Genomic DNA, 22,096 nt, shown 5'->3' with positions numbered 1-22,096 from the left:
AAAAAAAAAAAAAGGTTGTTGTGACTGGCCAAATAGTAGGGAAAGGGACTTATTTTTTTGCTTAGCGCTTTGCTCCCCAAATCTAATTGGACACATGGTAGGAAAGGAATCATCAAGATTACTATAAAAGCAACGCTTATTTACATATGGGTTCTTTAATAACCAATAATCAAGTCCTTTTTTTAAAAAAATTAACGTAGAAAACCTTTCAAAAGAAGAGCCCTTTGGACTATAGCCTTTAGTTAGTCAGACCTATGAGCAACTGACCCCACCCACAAAACCAATTGCCGAGTAATCCAAGGGAATTCCCCTTGACAGGCTAAGTAGTTTATGCTCATGCCCATAAGCAAATAATCCAGTTTTTAATCAATCACATTTGCAAGCAATGACAAAACAGGAGATATGTCCCAGAAATTACCAATCGTGATATATGCCGATCAATCCACGCTCAAATATAACACCCAGAGTGTCTTTCTCAGCAATTGTAGGCATAACATTCATAACCCACAACTTGGGCGATTCAAGAGCAGCAGCAAAGCTTCCAAGACCAGCATTCATATCCATAATGTTACGATATCTCCCTGAGTCAAGGATTTTGTTGATCCTCTTATAAGCATTGACATGCTTCTTCCATGATTGGTTGTCCTCCTGGTATGCCTCAACAGATATTCCGGGAATGGATCCACTAGATATTCTGAAAGGAACAGCATTGAGTCTCTCTGGAAATGGTTTCCATTCTCCACCAGCATTTTCATCTGCACTTGTAGTCTCAGGATAAGGAGTTACCATCCTTCCATCTTCTTGTACCTAGAATCGCAACAGATGACAGATTTTCCAGAGCAAAATTACAATACTTTCTAGATTATTGTTAAAAGGAATGCTACGTTTAAAACCTAATTAATGATATAATAGTTTTGGGTGCGTTTTGTTTGTGTGTGTGTGTGTGTGTTGGGGGGGGGGGGGGGGGGGGGCGCCTTATTTTGAACAACTACGAATTCTCAAATCTTTTCAATTACATATTTTACAAATATACAAAAACTTCGCACCCCAAAACTTTTGTTTTAAAAATATGTCAAATATAATTTAGAATCTAATTAATGCAAATACCAAGTCATCCAACTATCCTCTTGTTCACTTTCCAAATTCACAAAACTCATAGAAACAAAAGGCAACACAAGCGTAAGAAGTACAACACTAAAATGATGTCATTATTATTTAAACAAGTTATGGAAGAAGTTATAGGAGTGTAAGTGCATCACTGGAAACTGATTACGTACATTTTTCTTCAAGAGTTAAGAATGTTTAATCTATATTGCAGCAAAAATTTGTTTGTCTAACTTGGGTGCATCTAACTTTTCCAGACACATTTATTTGTTGTCCAATAACATTTAACATATTTGTTGAGAGAGAGAGAGAGAGAGAGAGAGAGAGAGAGAGAGATATACCAGACATTACCACCATTTCCAGATTCACACATTGTAGGTTGAGAGTCTTGATCACGGCAATTATCATAATTTATTCTTTTCCTCCAGATGGCAATTTCACCCTTCTCATGCATTTTTTCCCAGCAAAGACTTTTGGCAATCTCTTCAATCTTCCTTTGTTCCTCCTGAAGTTCTTCTTAGAGAGAGAGAGAGAGAGAGAGAGAGAGAGAGAGAATGATCTGGGTTTAGAGAGAGAGAGAGACTGAGAATCTGAGATGTGGCCAGTGATGATTAGGAGTTCCGGCTGGGTTTTGTCAAATTTTCCTCTGCTTCACCGTCAATGGCAAATCGTCGAGAGCTTCAAGGTTCAAATTCGCAGCGGAGCCATGAGCGGTTGCTGGAAAGGTTTTTATGGAAATTTTTAGTTCTTTCTCTCCACAAAATTTGTTTGTTTCTACAGAAAATAATTCCATAGAAAGTCTTTGATTTTCCAAGAATGTTTCACTTTTGAATCAAGCGCATCACTTTTATTTCTGTTTTTATTTTTTCGATGCTCAGATATGAGAGAAACAATTTTCCGTGAAGCCATGGGTCTCGATTCTATGTACGTCATCAGTTATATATTTTTTTTTCCAGATTTTTCTTTGTGGTAAAGATGTGTTTGGTTTCCCAGAAAACTGTTTGGGAAAAGAAAAGTTTTGCTTTTGAATCTGAAAATGAAAACCGAAACATTGAAATGTCAAAGGGCTGGGTTTTTTTATTTATTTATTTTTATGAGAAGGGTTAGGTTGAATTTGGGTATATTGATTTTGGGTTAAATGGGGATCAATGGGTTTTTAGTTAAAGCCCAATAATTACTGGGTCTAATTGGGTTGATGTCCATTTAACCCAACTAATAATTGGGTGGGTTTGGGTTCAATTAGAGTAGATGAGTTTGGGTAGACAAATGAGTTTGAGCTTAATTTGCCACCCCTACTTCAAACTCATAACTAGATTGAATTTAATTGTTTTTGAAAACACATAACATTGTTTATACTTCATTGGTTAATGCAACCATATGTTATAAATTATATGGAGATACTTTGTACTGTAACTAAGGAAATGTAGTTGGCCATTTCTTCTGAGGAAAACTGGAGTGCCATACCATATTGCCCTTCTTCATAAAAAGTGTTGTCTCATGGTAATTGGTATTAACAAATCAATCTTTTATGATTGTATCATGGTAGTACAACTACCGGTTATATACAATGCCAAACCTGCCTATTCTATAACAAAATCTTATTTGGAAAATGGGAAAGTCATTTTTATCACGTTGGGAGTCTTGGGACTTATGGCTGTAGGTTTGGAAAATACCGGTAGATTTTATGCAATGGAGAGAAAAGGTGGATTACTAAAGCAAATTGGCATTCCAAAACTTTTGTATTTCATTCATCTATTTTCAGTTCCACAAAAACAACATTGAACCATGGTATCAAACTGGCATGCCCAGTAACCCTTTTCAGGAAAATTTTCTTGCCATTGTATTGAAACATGTTAGAAAGAAAGCAAAAAACTTCAAGTAATCAGGATATATATACCTCAATAATAATCTAGAGAACATTCACCATCATCTTTCGTGAGCAGACCCCCATTTACTGATGGCACTTGCCAAATTTTCCCACTTGAAGCTGTTTCAGCTTGCTTGTCCTTCATAAAATGTTTCAATTCATTGCTATCATGCTGCACCCTCCCTGTTATCTCCAAGCATATGCCGTTGGTTAGGCCCTTGTTTGGTTGTCTACCTTTATCAGGCTTCTTACTGGGGCCTGGGTCCACAAAGACTGGTTGAACTCTAAGAGTTGGGTTTGGTTTAATCCGGTTCACTTCTCGTTCATCAGGTGGCCGTAATATTCTATTCTCTGATTCTAATTCTGAAACATCATCCTCGTTCAAAAGAACCTGCAAAACATTGTTATATTAGAAAAAGAATACACCTTGAGATTTAGCAGATCTGAGTCAAAGAGTAAGAAAGAAAGAAAGGGAGAAAATTGTTTTAAAAGCATCTATAACAAGACGGGCAAAGAAAAGAAAGGACCCTAATAACAATTTCAAGTGTGAGTATGTGTATGACCTGCCCATTAACAAAAGCCGTTATAACCTATTGGGAGTTACCTATTGTATGCACAATGAAAAACAAAAGCTGGTGATCAAGATTTCCATAATTAGGTATAATAATAAAATATGAAAGCAAAAGAACTAGTGAGAAAGCATAACTTGGTAGATTTGTTACCCACCAAAAAAATAGAAGGAAAAAAATGATTATAGATATTTGAAATGAATACAGTACTAGTAATAATGAAAAGGTCTTGCTAGTGCAAAATCCAACTGACTGAATATATATTCATGCAGCAACAAATCCAACTGATAACAAAATATAAGACGGTCTGTTTGGTAAAGCGTTTAATACCTTGCGGCCAACCAAGTCAAAAGTCACAACCACTTTATTTCGTTTGGCCCGTTCAGCTTCTTCAATCTCTTCTTGCTTCTTCTTTAGAAGTTCCTTTTCCTGGAAGAAAAATATTACTTGAAGTGAATTCAAAGTACACATAAAAGTACTACTATATGATTCAACTATACAGATTGAAAGAAACTAGTTACCTCCTTTGACAACCAACTGTTCCCCTCAATTTCATAGTAGTCACTTTGGTCATCAATAACTGTTGTACGCGCTGCAGAGTTCCGGTCATATTCAACAAGCCTCTTTGCATAAGCTTCAGCAGTTGCTTCAGCATCTGATTGAAGAGGCAAACTTTCATCCAGACCAGCATATGTGCTCCCTTCCTTCAGCACAAGGGAACCACAAAAACTGCAAGGGCCCTCTCCCTCTTGCTCACAAACTATCTTGCCACAAGATAAACAATTGCTGACCAGTTTGTGGCGACGAGCTTGGCATGAGCATGGTTTCCCCTGCTGGAATACGATTGACCCTTTGGCAGCCTCTGCAAGTGAAATAACTTTCCCAGCTTTCTTCTTTTTAGAACTAACTTGGTTCCCTTTCTGCATGGTTCTTGACTCATTAGTCTCTGATGAGACCTGGTTTTCCTGATGACTAGACACCATATGTTTTTTTGGTTCTGCCTGGGAACTGGGGACTGAAGCCACTTTTGGTGCTTTAGGTTTCCTGGTTCCACTGACAGATGCTTCATCAGAGCGTGGTTTGACATAGGCTTGTAATTTTGAAGTTGGGACATTTGGGGTGCTGCTACCGACATCTGAGTGGCCTCTCTGCTGTAAATATTCGTCTATAACACTTTTGCCCGCTTCCTGGCCAATTATATTCTGCATAGGAAAATGAAAACCATAATTTTTAATTTCAACAGCTGCAGCAACAAAAGAATCTGATAATGTAGCATCCAAAGTAAAATAAGGATAAATAGCAGGAACTGGAATTTTGTCACAAGAAATTAAGTGACATTTTTCTGCCAATATTGATTCTTCAAATATTATTGCATTAATCTTCAGAAAAAATAGTCATTTCCCCCATGTCTCTATAATTGCCATCTCAAACAAGTATCAGGTGATACATTTAATAAAAATGTAAACATTTAGAGCAGGAACAACAAATTACATTTGAGTGATCCATATGAAATTCAAATTTCAAAGCCAGTTTAGGTTTCTTCTATGTTAATTGTTAAAAGGTACCATATTCATGCACAATACTGTTCAAATATGCCACTGAAAAAAATACATTATAGCCATCTGATGAAAGTTATAATAAGTGATATTTCCCTTTTGTTTCACGTGAATCTATTACTGGACCCAACAAATGTCAATCAGCAAACACGGACATAATTAGATTGACTGTTAAATATCTATATATTTAACACAAGTTTGCATTTTTCTTTCAGAACTGTAATAAAAGTAATCTAAAACAACTAATTCCAAACCCTTGTTTGCCATGGCATATGCATGGTATGTAAACACGTTCTCTTTTGTTAAGAAAAAATACACATGCCATGCCTATCAACATCCATGGATTTGCAATAATAATTTTGTACCTTGAGACAACAAGGTTTGATTTGAATCCAAATTTTCAATCTTTGCATGATCCTTGTTTTTTTTTTAAGTGTCTTTGGATGATCTAATCTTAATGTTCCTCAGCTTCCATTATATTCCTCAAATCTTTGTTTTTTTAGACTGTAACAAGCCGTAGATATGAAAAGCATTATAACATGTTCAACGAGTGCATGAAGGATCCAAATTAACCTTTGACAGAACCCCCTAAAGAGCTAACAAATGCACTTTCTGATACATGGAAGAAAAGAAAAGAAAAAAAAAATGCAAACCAACACATGACTTTATCAAATTTTTCCAAGAAAAAAAGTTATAAAAGATTAAAGAATATAACATAACCAACCAAAGTACTTAGGTGAAAAAAAGTACAAACCTTAAGATATGAAATGAGACACATCCTAAATCTTAAAGGTTTAGAATTAATGTTGAACAAACTTAATGTAAAGCCATAGACTTCCCTGTAAAAGCTAAGTTTAAGAGGGAACAGATGCTCCTGAGTTAGTCAGAGTCTGTTACATTATCTCATTCTTGAATGTGGTGTCATCACTAGCAGAACATTGTGGCAAATTTACACTGTCCAATACCTTAAGAAGCAAAGTTTGTCATTACACTAAAACACACAAATAGTGAAACTTTATTCACAATAATTTTCAGAAGTCCAGGATTACAGATAAAAAAAAAAAAAAAACAGTGTACAAGAAAACCCAATTGGCCATCAAAAACAATAGGAGCACAATCTGGGTATTCTCCAATTAACATCAGGCAATCATGACTAGAGAACGAAGATAACTGTGAACTCCTTCTAATCAAAACAATGCCTACAAAGCCTTAAAAATATGATATCCAATAAATTACCAAACCTGTCCAAAAAAAAAGTTGGGTTCCAAAATTGATCATAATTTCAATGAAAGCAAAGATTTTGAAGAAGACCCAGTAATTATAACACAGAGTGAAATCCAATAAGCAAGTTAAAAAAAAAAAAAAAGTTGGGTTCCAAAATTGATCATAATTTCAATGAAAGCAAAGATTTTGAAGAAGACCCATTAATTATAACACAGAGTGAAATCCAATAAGCAAGTAAACAAGAAGAAATAGATAATGGGAAAGAGAGATAGAGAGAGAGAGAGATTTACGTCAAGGTACTCTTTGGCGTCTTGGGGATGAGCAAGCTCACAGTAAGAGACCAACCCGGATATCATATCAATATCCATACCCAAACCCAAACCCGTTTCTATCCTTTGACATAGATCCACCAACGCCTTCTGTAACCACTGCCCCGACGTCTCCATCTTCTCTCTCTCTCTCTCTCTCTCCTCAACTTCTGAGTTTAGCAAATCGTTGGGGTTCTTTCTGGTTTTGTACGTTTTTATTTTTTCTTCTTCTTTTTGCCTGTGGATGGTTCGGTTTAGGTTCCGGGTCAAATTCAGCAAGATCCACCAATTTAACACAACCCGGCCCAAAACTCATATCCCTCGTTTCCTTTTATTTATGGGTAAATATTAAGAATGTGATTGAATACCGCTTATTTAGGATCCGTTTATTTTGTTGAAATTAAAAATTTATTATTAAGAGTACTGTAAATGAAGGTAAAAGTTAGTTGAAATAGTACAATAGACTCATGAATAGTATCAAAAAGTGCAGTGAGGCATATGAATAGTCGCAAAAATAAGCTAAATAGTAAAATAATATGGCAAAATTAAGCCATGCCAAACGCACACGTAGTGTGTGATTGGATTGGAATGGATAATTAAAATTATTTTACTATTCAACTATTTTTGCTACTATTTATGGGTCCTATTGCACTTTTTGGTACAGTTATGTGCAATAATTGATCTAAAATAAAACATTGCCCTTTATTTATTAGTCTCAATGACAATTGACAACAAATAAATCCAATTATATGTATGAACAACTTGAGTTGGTTTAGAAAAAATAATTATTTATGTTATTTTATTTAGCAAACAAACCATATTTTAGTTGAAGTTTAGAATTTAGACCTAATTATTAAATAAGAAGTTCAAATGTGAATATTTTGTTTTTGAACAAACTTGTTGAGCAAGAAACTCAATTTAAATATTTACTATAATATTATATGTTTATACCATATAATATATACATATATAAAAATATATTCATATAGACTTGAGATTATATTATGTAAGTTTTTAATTAAGTTAATGAGATATTAAATTATTATTTTTACTTTATAGAAACATATATAATATTTTTACAGAGAAAAGTATATATAATTCTCAAAATAATATAATTTCAATTAAAATTTAATCATAAATTTATGACAATTATAAAAGAATTTTAGTGGTGATATATATATATATATTTTTTTTTTAGATGGATTAGTGGTGATATTTAATATATGAGAAAAAAATAACTTAATTAACTTGCGAACAAGTTTATACTAGTACTATGAGAAAGCAAACTAAATTTGGTCATGCAATCTACTCAAATAGAGAATTATAACTTTACTCAAAATCTTGAGTTAATATTCGATTGGGTATTCTTTGGAATGGGAAAAATGTGAACCAGGTGGTCAATTAACTTAGTTTAGGGAGCTTGAAGAACATGCCGTAAATCAGTGTCTTGTGAGTTGTGAGGTTGGGAGTGGCATATTTTGGCCACACCATTTGTTTATGTTTAAAATTTTAAAAATAAACTCCAAAAGATTGGTCGGATGGTTCCTATAGCCTCATGATATTCGTTAGATACTAAATACAAAACATCCCACTAATATCTCGAAGCCACCTCTACGGGATATATACGGGAATAATTAGATACTCTAAAATATTTAAATATACCTTGTTGGTAAAAAGTTAAAAATTAAAAAAAAAAAAAAAAAATTCGGGTGGGCTTTACGCCCAATCCAAGATCGAGTCCAACTGTCCAACCCGACATTTCACAGCTTCTTCACCAAGGTCTCTCACCCCTGCGCCAAATCCCTTCAACCCCGAACAAGTCCTCCACCACTCGCCGACCTCGTTATCAGTGCCTTCAACTTTCAAAGTTTTCAGCTTTGCTTTTGCTTTCACTTTCCCACAGTTACTCACCAGACAAAGAAAACATGTACTAGTAAGAGTTTTCTTTCACTTTTCATTTTCATTTTTTTTTTTCTTCTTCTAGTTCTGTAAAACCACATTTTGGATCATAATATTTTCTGGGTTTTTCTTTATGTTGGGTTATTTTTTTAGTATAGCTGAAACTTGAAGTAAAGTGAAAAATAAAGCTTAAACAGCTTCAAATTGTAACTGGGTTTATGGATTTTTAATGTGATTTTATCTCTTATAAGCATTTTGTTTTTGGAATGAGTCCTGCTCTACTTCCTAAACATGTTGCCTCGGTTGTTAAGTATCAAAGAGATCCCATTAAAGCGCTTGCAATGTTCAATTCTGTGAAAACTGAAAATGGGTTCAAGCACACATTGTTGACTTATAAATGTATGATTGAGAAGCTTGGGTTTCATGGGGAGTTTGAGGAAATGGAGAGTTTGATGTCGGAGGTAAGGATGAATATTGATAATAGTTTACTAGAAGGAGTTTATATTGGAGCCATTAGGAATTATGGAAGGAAAGGGAAGGTTCAAGAGGCTGTTGATGTGTTTGAGAGGATGGATTTTTATAATTGTGAGCCGTCGGTTCAGTCTTATAACGCGGTCATGAATATACTTGTTGAGTATGGCTATTTTAATCAAGCTCACAAAGTGTATCTGAGGATGAGAGATAAAGTGGTTATTCCTGATGTGTATACTTTCACCATTAGGATAAAGTCCTTTTGTAGAACAAGGAGGCCTCATGTTGCATTGAGGCTTCTTAATAACATGCCTTCCCAAGGATGTGAGTTAAATGCAGTCGCATATTGTACGGTGATTGGTGGGTTTTATGAAGAGAATTGTCAAGTTGAGGCATATCAATTGTTTGAAGGTATGCTTGAGCAATGTATTTGTCCTGATATTACTACTTTTAATAAGCTTATACATACACTTTGTAAGAAGGGTGATGTCCAAGAAAGTGAAAAACTTCTCAACAAGGTACTGAAGAGGGGAATTTTGCCGAATTTGTTTACATTCAATATCTTCATTCAGGGGCTTTGCAAAAAAGGAGCGCTTAGTGAGGCTGTCAGATCGTTGGATGGTGTGAGATGTGAAGGTCTGACTCCTGATGTTGTCACATATAACACATTGATCTGTGGCTTGTGTAAAAACCTTAAGGTTGTGGAAGCTGAGCGCTATCTGCATAAAATGGTGAATGATGGTTTGGTGCCTGATGCCTTTACCTACAATAGTATTATTGATGGATATTGCAAAATGGGTATGATACAAAATGCAGACCAGGTTCTTAATGATGCAATTTTCAAGGGGTTTGTGCCTGATGAATTTACTTACTGCTCATTGATCAATGGATTATGCTGTGATGGTGACATAGACCGTGCCATGGCTGTATTTAATGATGCATTAGGGAAAGGGTTGAAGCCTACTATTGTTCTTTACAATACATTAGTCAAAGGGTTATCTCAGCGAGGACTAATTTTGCAGGCCTTGCAGTTGATCAATGAGATGTTGGACCATGGTTGCAGCCCCAATATATGGACTTATAACTTGGTTATTAATGGACTGTGCAAGATGGGGTGTATGTCAGATGCCAATATTCTCACGAATGATGCTATTGCAAAAGGCTACCTTCCTGACATATTTACCTTTAATACTTTGATCGATGGTTACTGTAAACAATTGAAATTGGATAATGCTCTTGAGATAGTAGATAGAATGTGGAGTCACAGTGTTATTCCTGATGTGATCACATATAACACTGTGTTGAATGGGCTTTGCAAGGCTAAAAAGTATGAAGATGTGATAGATACTTTCAATGGGATGGTTGAGAAAGGGTGTCTCCCTAACATAATTACATATAACATAGTTGTAGAAAGCCTGTGCAAAACTCAAAAGGTAAATGAAGCTTTGGAACTACTTAAAGAAATAAAAAGCAAGGGTTTGACTCCAGATACTGTTACTTTTGCCACATTGATTAATGGATTTTCTTCCAATGGTGATCTGGATGGAGCTTACCAGCTGTTTAGAATAATCGAACAACAATATGGGGTATTCCATACAACAGCAACGTACAATATCATGATAAATTCTTTTGTTGAAAAGCTAAATATTAATATGGCGGAAAAGCTTTTTCGTGAGATGGGTGACAAGGGTTGTGCCCCAGACAGTTACACTTACCGTATAATAATTGATGGCTTTTGCAAAACGGGGAATATTGATTCTGGGTATGATTTTCTCATAGAAAATATTGAGAAGGGGTTCATTCCATCACTGACGACATTTGGACAGGTACTGAATTGTCTTTGCGTGGGGCATAGGGTTCTTGAGGCAGTTGGTATTATCCACCTTATGGTTCGCAAAGGCATTGTCCCTGAGGTTGTGAATACAATTTTTGAGGCTGATAAAAAAGAGGTAGCGGCACCAAAGATCGTGGTAGAAGATTTGTTAAAGAAAAGTCATATAACTTATTATGCCTATGAGGTTCTATATGATGGCATCAGGGATAGAAAATTACATAAGAAAAAGCTTCCAACTAGGTGTTCTCATGATCGGGGGACAAGGTCTTTAAATGTTGATGGAACTGTATGATTTTGAAAGTGAAAACTATACCTCTTGAGTCTTTATCATCTGTTCCTTAATTCCATGATGCCTGAAGCTTCAAGTGGCAACCTGTTAGACAGTACGCTCCAGTGTCATCCGAAGAGAAGTTACTGGAGCACATGAGGTACTTGTCCACTTTTTCATCTCTTACCTGTTTAAATTAGATTATGCTTGGTGCCAATGAGTTTTAGCTCGAAAGGCACCTCTTCCCCTTGTAAGGGCAAGGTGCAAGGTGATTTTTTGGTTCAAGACACACTAGATGTGTGTGTAACTTATCAATGAAAAAACCCCCTTAGATTATGCATAGTAATTATAAGGAAAAATAGTATTCTCCATATAACCTAAGACAATGTAGTCTACCTTTCCTGTGGGTTTTTCAGGGTTATTAGAGGGACTATAACTACATTTCTGGTTGTTGGTAAGTGGCTTACATTTTTGTTACAAAACTGGACATTTTTGGTTGGTTGGGCTTCTCTGCAGTCAGGTTACCACCTACAAATACAATATCACAGCTTTAAATGAGCTTCCATTCCTTGTCAAAGGCACAGGGTGCTTTCAAAAGGGATGTCCCTAGGGCTTGAGGATATCCTGGCTATTCAGGTGCTGGCCTAGTACACATTTGGCCAAAAATGTCAAAGGCTTCTGGACTTGAGTGTTTGATTGAGAGTGAACACTTCTATGTATAAATTCTTGAGGGTAGAATAGGATCATATTGAAATCGCCGTTCCTAAGACCTTATTTGGTTGTATAAATGGTGGATAATTGCCATTTAGTTCTTTTGACTAACCATTTTGCTCTTAAGAACCCCATTCAAAAATTTTGCTCTTAAGAACCCCATTATCAATCCCATCTAGAATGTCCATATTGATAATCTTGGTATTGGGCATTGGTTATTACTAAACAATTGTCCCTTGAAACTAAGGAATAAAAATAGCTGTGAACTTGCCACATACTATTCATTGATTTTGCATTTTTAGTATTTGTTTTTATTGGTAATATATACGCATCTAGTGGGGCTTGAACCTAAACCTTGCTCTTACAAGGGAAGGAAGTACCATTTGTGTTAGAGCTCATTTGACACATTTTAAGTAATTTAATCTCTTAAATTGAATTCAGAATGTGAATCAACTTGCTGTTTTATGCATCTCAGCATACCTTAAAAGTGTTTTGGGTTACTTTTTCTGCTTCTATTCAACTGGAAAAATAATACAGGTTTGTCTCTTGACTCTTCCTTTGGTCTCATTACTTCGTCATTGTTCTCTATTCTTTATCTGCTAAAATGCAGAAAAAAAAGGACATTGAAGATATGACTAGCTGAAGCAGAAATCAAACAGAAAATTAAGTACTGAGGTAAATCTCTTGCAATAGAATGAAAAAAAAAAGAAAAAAAAAAAAAGAGTAATGAAAATTTTTGATGCCCTTCTGTGTTAGATTGAACTTTTTATTTCTGTTAGTGAGGGTTATTCATATGGATAAACTTCAAAATATAAAATTATGGTTGCCACACTTTGTGTTTCAGGTATGAAACCAAGAATATGTTGGGATCATGCCCAACAGAGTAGCAGCATCAGGGAGTAGCTTCTAATGGATGTTGATCATGAAAATGTTACCTTCTCTGGACCCGACAATTGGTAATGCTAAAACAGGGAAGAAAATTGTGGAAACTTTTTGTAGTGTATTTTTCTTGAAGGTGAATCTCTTTTGGTCAATCCCTCTCTACAGGGCTGGATTCTTGCATTGACAGGCTTCAATGCAGCAACTTGGCCATCCTTCTTCCATTCCTCCTTTCTAACTTATGTAGGTGTAGGGGATTCCTCCAATTGTACATTTTATCTTAGTTTTCAAAAATTGGATTGGCTTAGCAGAAATGGAAGATGCCAGAAAACATTGTAAAATTATTCACTCCTTACTGATTGACAAATAGTTTGTGTGGTACTGTTGTAAACATTACTGTGCCCATACAACTGTTTTTTTCTCTCTCTCCACAATGGAATAAAATTTCATGATTCACAAATTATCTAGTCCTTTGTTATGAAAGCATGAATATGATTCTGGTTTTTATCATTTGATTACAACTATTGCTACGTTTTTGTTATTACTTTTACAACAGCTACCATGACTATATATATATAAAATAGCAGGAACCTTACGAGCATGAGTTAAAGTTTTGCCAATGTGTTGTATTAAATGCATATATTAAAAATTGTTCGTAGTTGTGCATTAATTATTTTTATTAATGGAGTTTATATGATTATTTTTCTAAATTTTACATAAGAAACAATTTTTATCTAGAATAATAATAATAATAATATTAAAATATGACATTCTTCATCATGTTTATTTGTTTTGACAGCAATTGACATAAAGCCATCAAAAATTAAATAGTAGTGAATTCACTAAAATTAATCTTAATCATTTTGATTTCCTAACTTCTTTTAGTGACATGTAATATATATAGAACCAATATTGCAGTATTTATTTTATGTAATTAAAAATATTACTAATATTTTAGGAAAAAAAATATTACTAATAAATTAAATACATTTTTTTTTTAGAAATCATAAGATAAATACATTTATTTTGTTATATTAATTATTTTAAGTGGTGCATTAATTATTTAAGTATAATGAAATTTAGATGTCATTTTTCTAAGATTGATACAAGAAACAATTGATTTAAAATATGGTATTCTTGCTTAAATTTAGTTGCTTTTACAACAATTGAAACAAAGTCCAACAAAAGAAAAAAAAATTAGTAACTCACAAGCAAGAATTAAAAAAAAAAAAAAAAAAATTGAAGGATATTTGCATTTTAATTTTATCAAAATGATATTTGTATTTTTGAGTAGGTATAAAACATGCCTATCTATATTAGTCTCTATATCATGCGATTTTCAAATTTGTATAAACGCATATAGTATGATCAAATCACTACACCGTTTTTATTGTTTATTTTTATTTTTATTTTGTCTATAAAACACAATACTAAATATTACAGTTTTTTACAAGAAAAGTTATTAAATTTTTTTTTTCTTACGATAGTTGAGAGTGGGGGATTTGAACCTTGAATGTTTCTATTGGAAATATCGGAAGGTGCCAAACAATTGAGTTACAAGATTTGGTAAAAAAATATTAAAATATTGGAGAAAACTAATAATAAACTACATAGCAAATTGTGCGAACTTGGCTAGTTCTTACTAATTACAAGAAATGAACTTGTATTAAATTAGTGAAATACAAAATATAGGAAATTTTGTAGATTTAGGAAAGAAGCTGTTACGTGCTTAGTTTTTATTTAATTTTATTATTTAAGATTTTATTTTTGTTATTAGGAGTTGGATAATCAAATAATGAATAGGATAAATTGTTAACTTAGTATTTGACTAAATCTTATCTACTTGTTGTAGGTAAAGATTATGTTTTATTTGAATTTAAATGTTAGCTTTATCTTGTAAAACCATCTATTTATATGACTCCCTCGAATTAGTCTATCTATCAATTAGGAGGTCTTGATTATTTGAAGTAATTAACAATTTCAATTGGGTTTGTAACAATTGGTATGTACTTGCGTTTGGTTAGAAAGTATCAAAAAAAATGCAAGTGATATGCAAATCCTTGTGCTTGGCTAGAAAGTATCAAAAAAATGCAAGTCCTTGCATTCGGCTAGATATGAACAAGAGACACCAACTAAAAAGGGTGGTGGGCAATGTGCAACCAAAGAGAAGAATTTGGAAGTGGAGTAAAAATTAAAAATTAAAAATTAATTTTTACCTTGCTCCATTATTCTCTTCCTTCTACACTCCGTACCTTAGTCACCACCATGGCCTCATCTCTACTTTGCTCCTTCATTCTCTTTCATCTACGCTATAACTAAAAAAAAAATCCAAAGAATCCCCCATTGAAATAAGTTAAAAAAATGTATATGTAATGTTATTTAGGAAGAAACCTGAAGAAGCCACCCTCAAAAATCAATGTATGCACCTTAAAAAACCACTCGAATTAACGTACAACGAACAAAGCTACGACAGCAAGAGTAATAAGAAGAGTATTTAAAAATCTTTATTATTAACCCCATTAGATTCTATATCTCCTCTTCATTATCATCGTATGTACTCATTCATAAATATTGGAGTAGAATTAGAAATACTTATTTTCATCTCATCTAATGTAATAATAAATGGGTACTATAAATATTGTACTAAAAAGTTTATGAATTTTGTGTCATTAACTTTTTAAAAATGATCATATTTTTATACTACTCAAAATAGAAATGGACTAAAAAAATAGTAATTTTCACATTAATAACAATCTCTACACAACTCTTTTATTTTTTGGGTAAAAGCTATTTTTCATTCAATTTTAATTTAATCTACGACTTAAGATCCAATTGGTGTAAATTTTATAAGAGAACTTAGAAACATAAAATATATATGCATTTTTTTAAATATCTTTAGTATTAAAAACATGGTTATTTGGAAAACAAAACTAGCTAGATTTTCTTTGATATATATATATATATATATGTGTGTGTGTGTGTGAGAGAGAGAAAATATTTAATTGATTAGAATGTTTATCAATAATTTTTAAAAACTATGTAAGATTTTGTTTTGGAGAAAAATAATATTGAGGTGTAAAATTAAAAAATAATAACTAAAGGAGAAAAAGGTAAAATACAAAATATCCTCGAGCTTTGGACTAATACCATATACTACTAAGGCTTTTCAAAAATATAAAATATGCTTCATAAGCACAAACAACACTTAAGGCACGTTTGTTACATTGAAAACAAGTAGAATTACAAAGAATTCAATAAGCTGTAATGAAATAACTTTAGATGAATAAAACCCTGAATTTGTATTTCATAGTGTCAATCTCACTTATCATTCAATTATGTATAATTTAAATAATCTAATAGTTAATACCATTATCATTTGTTCAAAATTGCTATCTATAATAACATTTTTTTTTTTAGAGTTTCAACGTATGGTGTTTGCTCCTGATAATAATTCTTTTATCATTAAACTAAGACACCAATTGGTTTTTGGTATAAGCAGAAATTGAGCCATAGATTTCTTATTTAACCATCAGAGACTTTACCACCAATTTGAATAAAATGATGAAATATATTAAAAAGAAAAAAAGAAAAAAAAGAAAAGAAGAAGAAGCTTGATTTAGGAGCCAGAGGGTACCTTACGTTTAGGTTAAAGAGGAATCAAATTTGGGTCCGGTTAGCTGGATACATTGTAGGTGCTTTTCCCAGTTCATTTTGGACCCATTCCAGGTATCAGGTCCACAATTAAGCTTTAAATATATTAAATATACATACACAGCCCAACCCAAAAACCCAAAAACAAAATACAAGAAATAAAAAACCATGCAAAGAATAAGCCCAATCTGAAACCTGAGAAGCTTATTCAAATAAAAATACAGCCAGCCCATAATAACACCACCAACCCACGGTCCAAACCCAAAAATAAAAATCATTAAGAGCCATGTCCAAGCCCAAATCAAATCAACTCAAAACCCCAAAAACAAAGCCCAAGAGCTCATAAACTTCACATAAATTCCAACAACTTTCATTAAATTACTTTTTGACCCCACAACTTCCTTTAGATTGTACAAAGACTCCTAACCTTTCAGAAATGTTATTGTAACCCATAAACTTTCAACAATTGCGCATAAGCTCCAATATCACAAAAATTATTGTTTCAACTTTCAATTCCTTTAAATTGTACAAAAACTTGTGTTGCTGGATGCTCATGTTAGGATTTCTTGTTTGCAGTTCGAGTTTGGTTTGCTAGTTTCTTATATCACTAGGTGATTGGTCAATAAATTGAATGCTGAAGCCTCTGGAAGCAAACCCTTCATAACAAACTGGCAAAATACTGCATATATAATGTCTGTACAAATTACAATGAAAAATGAACAACCAATATCCAAACATTTGGTGCTATTTTTCTTTCAAGCAAAGGCCCGTTGTAATTGTAACACAATAATAGAAAACCTATCACCCAAAAAAGGGTCTGCTCCCTTCTGCATATGATATGCAATCACAGCTTACAACCATGTCATTCTACACATCCTGAACTCTGTGGTCAGTGTCCACTCGGCCTTCAGCTCATTTTTTCTTATATCCGAAGCTAAGAGCAACCACACGCTGGAAAGAGCATATTAAACCCTGGCAAATATCCTTGAATAGCATGTCGCCTTTCGATCTTTGCAATGTTTCATCAATGGAACATGATAGATATCCACATTCAGACTACAAAGCAGTTCAAAAAAGAAAGCAAAATTACATGTTTGAAGAGGAGACAGTTCAAGTACGGAATTGGATTGGATAGGAAAAACAGTTGGGAATGATCTCAATGCTCATGCAGAAGAAAAAGGAAAAACTTACATGATAGGTAATAAAACTTTTATTCAAAAATGCTGAGTATCGTGATCATGATGGTGAACATTCTGATCAAGAAAAAATACAGCAGGTTCAAAAACTTAATATAATAGAGTGTAAGAATTCAGAAATGGAAATACAATTCGTAAAACCCCAAACATGCGCCCACTAGAACAAACTCATCTACTATCAAATGGAATCCCAATAAAAACATACATTCATTTGAAGAAATTATGTACAAACTTTTGGGCATGACCTCTTTCCCACACCCTTTCCCAGTCGCCCCTCTCTCACCCTGCCCTCGCAACTCAAAACTAATAGTAATAGAAGGAAAAACAAACAACTGATAAAGTAAATCAGTAAATCTCTGATTGCATATGACAGGGAATTGAAAAGATGCCAAGCAGTGTGATAAAATTCAGCCATATTAACAAGTATAAGAGCATTTAAATCAATGTGGATTTGGAATGAAGATATGGAGATCAGGAAAGTTGTGAAAAGTCCAACAGTAAGACATATTGTAGCATTGGTAATTATTCTTGTTGATGCAAATTTCTCTCTCTATGCATATACAGCCATGTAGTATTTACTAAAATTATCATAGTTAGTTGATTTTGGGATGTGGCCACCAATATCATGATTCATGACCATGATGTAAAATGTCAACCAACCAAATAACAAGCTCATTCCTCAAATTGTTATAGCATTGGGTTGAATGCATTATTTAGAAAGTTTGGTGATGTTATTTTGCAGTATCATGTATATGAAGAGCCATAGAAAAACAAATAAATATATTACCAAATTATAACACTGACAAAATTTAGCACCATTGTTCCAGCAGCCTCATCTTAACTATTCTTTTGATTGGTAAGTTATTTGGGTCCTTTCCTTTGTAGTCATTAGTAATTACTTAAAGTTCAGTACAAAAAAATATTACAAACATCAAAGAAGGTAGATTGAGGAAGAGTAGACAATCTGAGATAAGGACCCATGCATGCATAGGATATGCTCATGTCCCCAAGTAATAAACATAGACCACCTTGCATATTTTCATGTGAAGAGAGTTAAAGAAGCATGAATACAATGGATGACTTACATATGTTCAGCGTCTGAAAAGTTTCCATTAGCCTGAGTTATCTGTGTTGCCCTCTTTACTGGACTAAAAGAATGTAGGTTTTATCACCCTGTATTTATATGAAGTGTCCAAACTCTCGAATTTTTGAACAGGTCACCACCAGATCTGCCTGATTTACTCTGAAACTTTAATACCACTCTTGGTGAGATGTAGACTAGTTATTCTGCAAGGAAGTGCAGCGATACAAATCAGCAAATTTATGTACAGAGAATGCTTCTACTTTTGACTGGTAAGGCTGGCCTTCACACTAGAAGATATTCTAGTGGTATTTTAACTTAATAATTTACATGAATAATGCAATAAGATAATGTAGATGTCTGTAGGCTGTAAACTGGAAAGCTTAAAACAAAAAGAAAAATGAGAACATAAGAGGTAAAACCCCATCCACACTGAAGTTAGAACCTATAAATGCAAAACCAAGAGAAAATTGAAAAGCAATATGAAAGGCCATAAAATTTGTCTAAACAGAATGTGCTATTGGGCATGGCATTGTCTTCCCATCAATTATGTCCTTCCGCGTTGGTTTGCTTACTCTTCAGACATCTATCAACTTTCCTTGTTCCACAACTTCTAAGGGGCATTATATGAGAACACCACACAGACAAGAAACCAAATGTTCACAATCATAAGTTATCGAGACTCACCATTCATATTGCAACTGTATCACACAAAGCTCCAACCAGGTTCCTTTGTCACTCCAGTTCCCTTCATCAGGCTTCTAATCTTCAGGACATCTTCCCATTCGCCCATATCTGCACAAATGTTTGACAAGGAAACATAAACTCCAGCATCACATGGCTCCAACTCCATAACCTTTTTGGCTGCTAGCTTTCCAAGCTCAATATCTCCATGTACTTTGCAAGCAGCCAGCAGGGTTCCCCAAACCAAAGCATCAGGTTTGACAGGCATATTGTTAATGAACTGTTCAGCCTCTTTCAGTCTCCCTGACCGACCAAGAAGATCAACCATACAGGCATAATGACGATGACCAGGCTCAATTCCATAGTCTTTGGCCATTGAGTTAAGATAGATATAGGCTTCTTCAACCAGTCCATTATGGCTACAAGCAGACAAAACCCCAACAAAAGTCACTGAATCTGGTTTAATTCCTTCTTTCCTCATAAGCTCATAGACACTCAAAGCCTCAGCACCCTTCCCATGTTGAGCATAGCTGACAATCATGGTTGTCCAACCTATCAAATCAGGATTCTCTATGTGATCAAATGCTTTGCGACAATCCCCTAAGCTTCCAGATTTTGAGTACATAGTCATCAGTGAACTGCCAACAGAAGCATCTGAATCTAAGCCCAACTTTGTAATATAGGCATGCAGTTGAGTCCCAATGCCTGATCTATTCAAAAGTGCAACCGCCCCCAGCACTGATGAAACTGTGAAACAGTCAATGGTGAAATCAGCCATCAGCATATCACAGAACAGCATAAGGGCCTTTTCAATGTACCCATTTTGGGCATACCCTGAAACCAAAGATGACCACACAACCTGATCTTTTTCAGGAAGCATATCAAACACTCTACTTGCCACTTCTAGGGAGCCGCATTTTGAGTACATACCCACAAGTGCACCACCGACAACTATATCTTTGCCAACTCCAAAACGGAAAGCATAACCATGTAGTTCTTTACCCTTTCGTATAGAACGAAGAGCAGAACATGCAGTTAGAGTTGCAGTTAAGGTCATCTGATCAGGTATTATTTCTTCAAACAACATTTCTCTAAATAACTGAATAGCTTGATCTGAACAGCGATGTTCTGCAAAACCGGCAATCATTGAAGCCCATGAAACATTGTCTTTCTCAAGGATTTGCTCAAAAACTTTGTATGATTGCTCCAAACTACCACACTTTGAGTACATAGTGAAAAGCGAACAACCCACAGAAACATCAGATACTAAACTAGTTTTAAGAGAGTAACAGTGGATCTGTCTTCCTAAATATAAACAACCTATAATGCTCAAGAGACTAGAAGTACAAAACTTATCTGGTCTCACACTTTCTTGTAACATCCTCTGGAACATTTCAATTGCTCCCCTAAAATTTTGATTCTGAGTGAAAGCAGATATCATTGCAGCACATGTACCCAGATTCTTTATATTTCCCACCTCTTTAAAGACCAACTCAGATAGATCAAGAGCTCCTATTTTTGAATACATATTAATCAAAGCAGCCCCCACTGCTGCATCCAAATGGTACCCAGTTTTTAATATCCAGGAATGGATTTGGATTGCCTCTTCAATCATGGCTCGTTTAGCAAATGCAGTTAGTACACTAGTAACAGTGTACTTATTTATTTCCACTTCCAGCTCTCTCATATATTTGAAAAACTTGAGGGCAGAAGTAGAATCATCCTTCTGCACAAAACCAGAGATAACTGTAGTCCAAGAAACGACATTGCGTGATGGCATCCGAGAGAATTCCTTAACAGCTTCTTCCATATCTCCACACTTGGCATACAAGTCAACAATAGCAGTTCCCACAAAGACATCTCCAGCACCACATTTAATCACCCACCCTTGAACTCCTTTACCAATATCAAGTTCTTCAAGTGCTGCACAGGCAGTTAAAATGCTTGAAAATGTAAAACTATTTGGCTGAAAAGGCCCACAACACATTTGGCGAAAAAGACCCAAGGCAACCGAGTTCTCTCCATTTCTAACAGCCCCAGAGATAATAGCATTCCAACAGACCACATTCTCACATGAAACATCATGAAACACCCTTAAGGCATCCTTGAAGCTACAATGTTTTGCAAACAAATCTATCATTCCCGCCCGAATATAACCATTCGAAAAGAATCCATTTCTCATGGAAAGCGAATAAACCTGCGTACCAAGTATAGGAGCCTGCAAAGCAGTACAAGCAGAAAGAACAATCCCACAGGTTATCTCATTGAGCTCGAAACCCAATGAATGCATCCTACAGAAAATCCTCCACGAATCCTCGAATAAATCATTCTGATTGCAACCCAAAATAACGATATTCCAAGAAAAAACATTTGGTTGAGGCATTGTATCAAACAGTTTGAGTGCATCAACCATGGCAGCAGATTTACAATACCAATGGAGTAAAGAATTTGCAGCAAAGATATTAGATTGTAAAGCAGCTGATTTGAGCAAATGGGTATGTATAACTTTTGTATTTCTGATGGTGCATTGTGTGGAATTCCTATTCTCATTGAAGAACTGAAATGGGTCAAAAGGAGTAGTAAGATTTTGTTCATGTTTGGCTAGAAAAGTTGGTGATTTTTCAATAACTGCAAGAGAAGATATGAGTTTTGAAGCCAAAAGTGGGAATTTTGTATGGAAGTTTTGATTGACGAGAGTGTTCATTTGGATTCATAAAGCAAGAGAGTTAGAGACAGAGCATACAGGAGATTTGGTTTGACCGAGCGCGGGAACGCGTAGCCACGACTCAGAGTA

The 22,096-nt window shown here is 34.5% G+C and overlaps 4 protein-coding genes across 10 annotated transcripts in view; 1 reads left to right on the top strand and 3 right to left on the bottom strand.

The window, feature by feature from the left end:
• Nucleotides 1-1,557, bottom strand: part of LOC112039362 (probable methyltransferase PMT2) — an 18,163-nt gene extending 16,606 nt beyond the window's left edge. The window contains exons 1-2 of the mRNA XM_065771443.1: nucleotides 1,446-1,557; nucleotides 419-807 (exon numbers count right to left, since the gene is read on the bottom strand). Of these exons, the coding sequence (XP_065627515.1) occupies nucleotides 419-789 (371 nt within the window). The 5' untranslated portion in view covers nucleotides 790-807; nucleotides 1,446-1,557. The remainder of the gene's footprint in view (nucleotides 1-418; nucleotides 808-1,445) is intronic.
• Nucleotides 1,558-2,824: 1,267 nt separating this feature from the next.
• LOC112027655 (uncharacterized) lies at nucleotides 2,825-6,918 on the bottom strand. The gene is made up of 4 exons (XM_024060305.2): nucleotides 6,611-6,918; nucleotides 4,062-4,742; nucleotides 3,871-3,969; nucleotides 2,825-3,362 (listed from the first exon to the last, which is right to left on the bottom strand). The coding sequence occupies exons 1-4, from the start codon at nucleotides 6,764-6,766 to the stop codon at nucleotides 3,003-3,005; spliced, it is 1,296 nt and encodes a 431-aa protein (XP_023916073.1). The 5' UTR covers nucleotides 6,767-6,918; the 3' UTR covers nucleotides 2,825-3,002.
• A 1,417-nt stretch (nucleotides 6,919-8,335) lies between these two features.
• LOC112039364 (putative pentatricopeptide repeat-containing protein At1g74580) lies at nucleotides 8,336-13,150 on the top strand. Of its 6 annotated transcripts, none has more exons than XM_065771441.1 (4): nucleotides 8,336-11,260; nucleotides 12,287-12,348; nucleotides 12,422-12,486; nucleotides 12,656-13,150. In XM_065771441.1, the coding sequence occupies exon 1, from the start codon at nucleotides 8,794-8,796 to the stop codon at nucleotides 11,122-11,124; it is 2,331 nt and encodes a 776-aa protein (XP_065627513.1). In that variant the 5' UTR covers nucleotides 8,336-8,793; the 3' UTR covers nucleotides 11,125-11,260; nucleotides 12,287-12,348; nucleotides 12,422-12,486; nucleotides 12,656-13,150. The 6 variants fall into 6 exon arrangements, with proteins under 6 accessions (XP_065627513.1, XP_065627512.1, XP_023928010.2 ...); XM_065771440.1 differs by having other exon boundaries at nucleotides 12,253-12,348; XM_024072242.2 differs by lacking the exon at nucleotides 12,287-12,348.
• A 3,848-nt stretch (nucleotides 13,151-16,998) lies between these two features.
• Nucleotides 16,999-22,096, bottom strand: LOC112039341 (pentatricopeptide repeat-containing protein At1g74600, chloroplastic). 2 transcript variants are annotated; one of them, XM_065771436.1, is made up of 4 exons: nucleotides 19,306-22,096; nucleotides 18,623-18,824; nucleotides 17,533-17,594; nucleotides 16,999-17,397 (listed from the first exon to the last, which is right to left on the bottom strand). In XM_065771436.1, the coding sequence occupies exon 1, from the start codon at nucleotides 22,004-22,006 to the stop codon at nucleotides 19,325-19,327; it is 2,682 nt and encodes an 893-aa protein (XP_065627508.1). In that variant the 5' UTR covers nucleotides 22,007-22,096; the 3' UTR covers nucleotides 16,999-17,397; nucleotides 17,533-17,594; nucleotides 18,623-18,824; nucleotides 19,306-19,324. The 2 variants fall into 2 exon arrangements, with proteins under 2 accessions (XP_065627508.1, XP_065627509.1); XM_065771437.1 differs by lacking the exon at nucleotides 17,533-17,594.

The sequence above is a fragment of the Quercus suber genome, unplaced genomic scaffold (assembly GCF_002906115.3).
Source record: "Quercus suber isolate HL8 unplaced genomic scaffold, Cork oak 2.0 scaffold_44, whole genome shotgun sequence".
NCBI lineage: Eukaryota > Viridiplantae > Streptophyta > Magnoliopsida > Fagales > Fagaceae > Quercus > Quercus suber.
Note: the sequence above shows the minus strand (reverse complement) of the source record. Positions and strands in the feature narration are given on the sequence as shown.

Bases quoted from the DNA above. Each gene is read 5' to 3' on its own strand.
- LOC112039341 (XM_065771436.1), bottom strand. From the start codon at position 22,006: ATGAACACTCTCGTCAATCAAAACTTCCATACAAAATTCCCACTTTTG.
- LOC112039364 (XM_024072242.2), top strand. From the start codon at position 8,794: ATGAGTCCTGCTCTACTTCCTAAACATGTTGCCTCGGTTGTTAAGTAT.
- LOC112027655 (XM_024060305.2), bottom strand. From the start codon at position 6,766: ATGGAGACGTCGGGGCAGTGGTTACAGAAGGCGTTGGTGGATCTATGT. The intron at 4,743-6,610 runs GTAAATCTCTCT...TTTCCTATGCAG, and splicing joins ACGCCAAAGAGTACCTTGAC to AATATAATTGGCCAGGAAGC. The intron at 3,970-4,061 runs GTAACTAGTTTC...TTTTTCTTCCAG, and splicing joins ACAGTTGGTTGTCAAAGGAG to GAAAAGGAACTTCTAAAGAA.